This window comes from Nanorana parkeri, unplaced genomic scaffold (genome assembly GCF_000935625.1).
Source record: "Nanorana parkeri isolate BGI_ZX_2015 unplaced genomic scaffold, ASM93562v1 scaffold1791, whole genome shotgun sequence".
In the NCBI taxonomy this organism is placed as follows: Eukaryota; Metazoa; Chordata; class Amphibia; order Anura; family Dicroglossidae; genus Nanorana; species Nanorana parkeri.
The window spans coordinates 287,758-294,605 of record NW_017308059.1 but is presented as its reverse complement, the minus strand read 5'-3'; the positions used below and the strand labels follow the sequence as shown (position 1 = coordinate 294,605).

At 43.5% G+C, this 6,848-nt stretch overlaps 1 protein-coding gene across 1 annotated transcript; it reads right to left on the bottom strand.

Annotated features, from left to right (window-relative positions):
- Positions 1–5,440: 5,440 nt before the first annotated feature.
- LOC108799712 (olfactory receptor 51I2-like) lies at positions 5,441–6,373 on the bottom strand. Its single transcript, XM_018571610.1, has one exon. The coding sequence runs from the start codon at positions 6,371–6,373 to the stop codon at positions 5,441–5,443; it is 933 nt and encodes a 310-aa protein (XP_018427112.1).
- Positions 6,374–6,848: the final 475 nt, after the last annotated feature.

The window sequence follows — 6,848 nt, the reverse complement described above, 5'->3', positions numbered from 1 at the left end:
TGGCATATGCTCACCTAGAGGGCATCTTCTAGTAAATGGTTCCCAAGCCACCATTGCTCAACTGAATTTAAGAAGTGCGTCCATATGGCTTAAAACTGTATATAATGTAACAACAAAAAATGCAAACTAGTAATCCGGGAAGCCAAAATTGAGTGCGAAAAGCATATCGCCACAGTTAGTAAAAAAAAACCCAAACAATTTTACCAATATATTAACAGTAAAACGGTGAGAAAGGAGCAGATAGGCCCAATAAAGAACGAAAGCGATCTGGAACTCACTGCCATCGGCAGTGATTTCAGCCAGGAGTGTGGAATTGTTCAAGAAACTCTTGGATGATTTCCTGAGGGACCGTAATATACAGGGGTACAAGTACTCCTAAGGAAGAGATGATGCGCGGACCTATATGGGTTGGACTTGATGGACTTATGTCTATATTCAACCCCAAATACTATGTAACTATGTAACTATGTAAATCATATTGAAGCTATTGCGTCATATAATATAGATGTAAACCCAATCATTACAATCTCATATAATCTATGTAGACATGTATCTGGGGTGACAATATGGAACTGATTGTGCCTTTGAGGACATGTATCTGGGGTGACAGTATGGAACTGATTGTGCCTTTGAGGACATGTATCTGGGGTGACAGTATGGAACTGATTGTGCCATTTTGGACATGTATCTGGGATGACAGTATGGAACTGATTGTGCCTTTGAGGACATGTATCTGGGACGACAGTATGAAACTGATTGTGCCATTTTGGACATGTATCTGGGATGACAGTATGGAACTGATTGTGCCTTTGAGGACATGTATCTGGGGTGACAGTATAGAACTGATTGTGCCTTCAAGGACATGTATCTGGGGTGACAATATGGAACTGATTGTGCCTTTGAGGACATGTATCTGGGGTGACAGTATAGAACTGATTGTGCCTTCAAGGACATGTATCTGGGGTGACAATATGGAACTGATTGTGCCTTTGAGGACATGTATCTGGGGTGACAGTATAGAACTGATTGTGCCTTCAAGGACATGTATCTGGGGTGACAATATGGAACTGATTGTGCCTTTGAGGACATGTATCTGGGGTGACAGTATAGAACTGATTGTGCCTTCAAGGACATGTATCTGGGGTGACAATATGGAACTGATTGTGCCTTTGAGGACATGTATCTGGGGTGACAGTATAGAACTGATTGTGCCTTCAAGGACATGTATCTGGGGTGACAATATGGAACTGATTGTGCCTTTGAGGACATGTATCTGGGGTGACAGTATAGAACTGATTGTGCCTTCAAGGACATGTATCTGGGGTGACAATATGGAACTGATTGTGCCTTTGAGGACATGTATCTGGGGTGACAGTATAGAACTGATTGTGCCTTCAAGGACATGTATCTGGGGTGACAATATGGAACTGATTGTGCCTTTGAGGACATGTATCTGGGGTGACAGTATAGAACTGATTGTGCCTTCAAGGACATGTATCTGGGGTGACAATATGGAACTGATTGTGCCTTTGAGGACATGTATCTGGGGTGACAGTATAGAACTGATTGTGCCTTCAAGGACATGTATCTGGGGTGACAATATGGAACTGATTGTGCCTTTGAGGACATGTATCTGGGGTGACAGTATAGAACTGATTGTGCCTTCAAGGACATGTATCTGGGGTGACAATATGGAACTGATTGTGCCTTTGAGGACATGTATCTGGGGTGACAGTATAGAACTGATTGTGCCTTCAAGGACATGTATCTGGGGTGACAATATGGAACTGATTGTGCCTTTGAGGACATGTATCTGGGGTGACAGTATAGAACTGATTGTGCCTTCAAGGACATGTATCTGGGGTGACAATATGGAACTGATTGTGCCTTTGAGGACATGTATCTGGGGTGACAGTATAGAACTGATTGTGCCTTCAAGGACATGTATCTGGGGTGACAATATGGAACTGATTGTGCCTTTGAGGACATGTATCTGGGGTGACAGTATAGAACTGATTGTGCCTTCAAGGACATGTATCTGGGGTGACAATATGGAACTGATTGTGCCTTTGAGGACATGTATCTGGGGTGACAGTATAGAACTGATTGTGCCTTCAAGGACATGTATCTGGGGTGACAATATGGAACTGATTGTGCCTTTGAGGACATGTATCTGGGGTGACAGTATGGAACTGATTGTGCCTTTGAGGACATATTTTTTGTTGCCATCACAATATTGACTATGTCCCTGTGGACATTTCTGGTTGGTCAGTTCTTTTTATATGTTTAGTAGGATGCAGATTTGTAGGATGTGCTCACTTATTGATAGATAAGGGTAGACTTTTTGGCAACAAACTCTTACAATTGCCTGATTGTCACATATGTTGCCTACACATTGCCATCCTTGTCCATTTGTTGCCCATATTTTGTCATACCTACACGTCCGTTGCCCTCATGTTATTACCATCGTCTATCTGTTATCTACTTAGTGTCACAATTGGCAGTTTGCTGTCTGTGTATTGAAATGATTACCCATTTGCTGCCCGCACATTATAGCAATGGACTGTTAAATGCATCCACTAACATCCATGTCGGTATTCCCGAGTGTGGCTCGGGGGTTAATTTTCAGTACCACACTCGGGATTACAGTCTCTCACCTTGTCCACGATCCCCGCTGTGTCCTCCATCTTCTGCTGAGTCAATCACGGCAGGCTTTGTATTAATCAATACAGGCTTTGTATTCATTAATACAAAGCCTGCCTTGATTGGCTCAGCGCGGTATACTGTATGTAGCCAAAGCTACATACAGTATACAGTATCCTTCCGTATGTACCCCGCGTATAAGACGACCCCCGAAAATCGTTTTAAGTTCTCAAAACCCATCTTATACGCCGGCAAATACGGTATTATTCCCATGTCTCACCGTGGTGCCAGCAATACATCCTTGAACTGCTTAATTTAAGTATCATTTATTATTATTTCCATGTTTTGCATCGGTACCATTTCATCCTTCAATTTAATTTTAGTTAGCACTCTGGTAATATCCCCATGTTTTTGTTGTATCACCACCATGAAGTTCTTGAATTTTATTTTATTTTGCACTTTGCTATTATCCCCATGATTTGCCGTGACACCACCATTCAATTCTTAATTATTTTTTTTGCATTCCATTATTACCCCTATTTATATATACATTAATGAGTCAAGATCTAAGTCAGGGGTAGCCAAACTCCGGCCCTCCAGCTGTGGTGGAACTACAAATCCCATGAGGCATTGCAAGATTCTCACAGCCACAGACATGACTCCCGGAGGGAGATGCATCATGAGATTTGTAGTTTCACCACAGCTGGAGGGCCGGAGTTTGGCTACCCCTGATCTAAGTAGTTCCCTGACTTGAATTAACCCCGCCCCTTTCCAATCCCAGATGCATTCTTATCTTTATCCTACTGCTGTGACCTTTGATGTTGGTTTGCATCCTGTTCAGAAAGTCTTCTGCACACTGGCCACAGCAGCAACCTCCCGTAGACTTCTATAGGGCTACCTTCAAAGCATCTCCAACTTCGGGACACAGTCCAATAGAAGTCTATGAGGGGCTACTGCACAGGCCAACGTGGCCGACATGCAGAATTTGCGTAAAAGAATGGAAACATACCACAAAATGAGGTTAGTATGCATCTGGGAAGGGGGCGTTGGGCTAAGGTAGGTCAGGGAAAGGAGGGAATGGGCACAAAAAGGATAAGTATACTTTGCTTAAAGTGCACTTATCCTTTAAATCCAAACTGAATCTTCAGCTAAAGTCCACTAAATACATTGCAGCTGCATCAAAACATAAGGTGTGCAAAGTCTTACAGTTTGTTTTCTTTCTAAAGCAACCACAGCCTGGCTGTCATCTGAAGCTTGAGACCCTTGCTCTCTGTGGGGAAGCAATGGTCTCTCGGCAGAGGTCCAACATGCCTCCTTCTGAGTCAGACCTCATCAGAAAGCTCATGCTCCCTGCTAATTTGGAAAGCTGTAGCTCTGGCACAACAGGGGATGTGTTGGACCTCTGCGGACAGACCACTGCTTCCACGCACTGAGAAAGAGCCCCATGCTGGCAGGGGACAGGCTATTCCACTTGGGCTGTGGCTGATTTTCTAAAGAAAACATGTTGTAAGACTTTGAACAGCTTTTGTTTTGATGCACCTGCAATGTATTTAGCTGATTTAACATGAAGTGAACCTAGGGTTGAGTTTTAGTTTTATGCAATGCAGAAACCCAGGGTCTAATAAGTAAAAAAAACAACGCCATGGTTCCCCTGGATAGAAATTCCAACAAACAAATAATTGACAGCTTCAGTTTACATTGTTGTTTTATTCCTCTTGAGTAGATAATGATTTGGCACACCAAGGACACATTCATTTTGCAATGGAAGACTGCTTTGGGGTGGAGGACCCACACTCAAAAATTTGATCCATAACACAAACCTGGAGTGTAGGAACAGGTTTACAGTTGTGGCAGGGGGGTAGAAACCAGGGGCAGTAGGTGCAGGGATACTATCTGTTGTCACATGACCAAGAGCAGGAGACACATGTTTGAAGCTTCACTGTATTCTATGGTCCTCAGCAGGGTGGTCATGGAAAATTATCTTACAGCTTCCTCTCAAGCTCTGCTTGAAGTGAATGTCTGGGCAAAATATAAAACATATTCTGTACCTCTGTGCAATACATGAACATTTTTAATTTTCTTTGTCTCTTTACAAAAGGTCCGCATTACTGAGGGTGTGGCGGGGTGTGCCCATTGCTTAAACACATTGTGCTAGGCAGGGGTGTCCCCATAATGAAGCTGCCTGGGGTGACTAACAGCATGATACCCCCCCTCCTTCCACGCTTGGCCACCAAATGCCTCCCTTCCCAGCTTATCCCTAAGCCCCCCGCGCCACCCCATCCTTCTCCTGGCCACCTCAGGAGGAGAAAACGGAGGGAATGACCGTGGTGCTAGGAGGTATTCCTTCCGATCTCAGAAGGTTGGGATACATGCTAGTGCAAAACAATGCCTGTTTATCTTTTACAAATCCAATGTACTGCTAACTTCCTGTTTGAGCTGACAACACAGTTATTCTGCCATACTGAAATCACAAATTCCAGATTCAGCAGTCCAGTACTCAACATCCACTGACATTAAGTAGTCCAGCTTGGTCCAGGAACCACTCCAGTCTGTGATTGGATGACCAAGAAGCTGCACATTGATGACATCATCATTCCCTCTCCTCGCTTCTTTCCTGTAAGCATGTTTAGACTGTTTAAATGACAGCACTAGGCAAAGGTAGAAAGCCCAGACTTGCTCATAGTGATGACCCTCCCTGTTCAGGTCAGTGAGGTCACATTGTTGCTGTGCTTCTTTTATTAAATCCATATGTGGGTTAAATTGTTCTTTGCTGTATATCTGCTTGGAGTGCAGCTTTTTAAAGCCTTTTCTTCTGAAAGAGACCTATTACCTTAGTCCTTATGTTCTTCATCTTCACCCCATAAAGGAAAGGATTTAGCAATGGTGGCACCACCAGAAACTGGAGAGACATGATGACTCTGAATTCATACGGCAGCTTTTCTGGTGCATATCGGTATAGGAGGAGCTCAAAGAGGGTATCAAGGATGAAGGTTACAATGCTTATCAAGTGCAGAGTACAGGTCTGAAGGGACTTGTCTCTAACTGCTTTTGAAGATTTCCCACAGACCCTAAAAATCTGAACATAAGTAAAGAATATAAAGAGCGGATTCACCCCCAGCATAGCTGTAGTCACAAAGATTCCAAAGTAATTGTTCAACGTTGTGTCAACGCAAGAGAGTCTCACCACCGACCAGTTGTCACAGTAGATCTTCAAGATTTCTGAGGAACACAATGGCAGTCTAACCGTGAATATAAATTGGCAGCCAAATATTATTACAGGCTGTAGATAAGCTCCAAGAATCAATTTGAATACTGTCGATGAGGTCATGATGCTGGGGTATCTCAGCGGGTTACAGATGCACACATAACTGTCATAGGCCATCACTGCCAGTATGGTCATCTCAAAGGACCCATAGGTGTGGATGCAAAACACTTGTGCCAGGCATGAGCTGTACGAAATAGTTTGGGTTTCCTGAAGAAGGTTCACAAAGAGACCGAGGAAAAAAGAGCTACTCCCGTAGAGGCCATTAAAGCACAAGACAGATATAAAAATGTACATTGGCTCGTGAAGACTCCTGTTCTGTTTAATAGTAGTGATCACTATGCCATTGAAAATAAGAATTGATAGGTACACAGACACAGCTATGACACAATAAAGATATCTCAGTGCTTTTAGGTCTCCAAATCTGAGCGTCAGTACGGATGGTTGGGAGAAGTTGCCATTTTCCATACTGGGACGTGACCTAAAAGAAATAGAGATATAGCATAGGCTCAATCACCAAGCACACATGTCCCAGGACTCCTGCCTGTTGCTCTGGGTGTCTGGATTGAGATCAGAATTTAACATATACAGTACACCTTGGCTCCCCCACTTCGAACTCCATAACCCCAGTAAACCACAGAAGTGCTTGCTATCATCCAATGTATGGGTGTTAAGGAAGTAAACGTAATGCCATATGGTGATATTGCACCCAACCACCAGAGGAAGACCACTATCACGATACCGTGCACGGGTGTCCCCATACCGCATGCAGATGTCTATACAGGAGGACCAAATATGTGACCACACCAAACAATGCTTATGAACTTATAGTTTATTAGACATACCAAAATCACATAAACACAAGCAACCCCACCACCACCCACAAGTAACATATACACTGAGTGGCCAGATTATTATGACCACCCCATCAGTACTCCGTTGG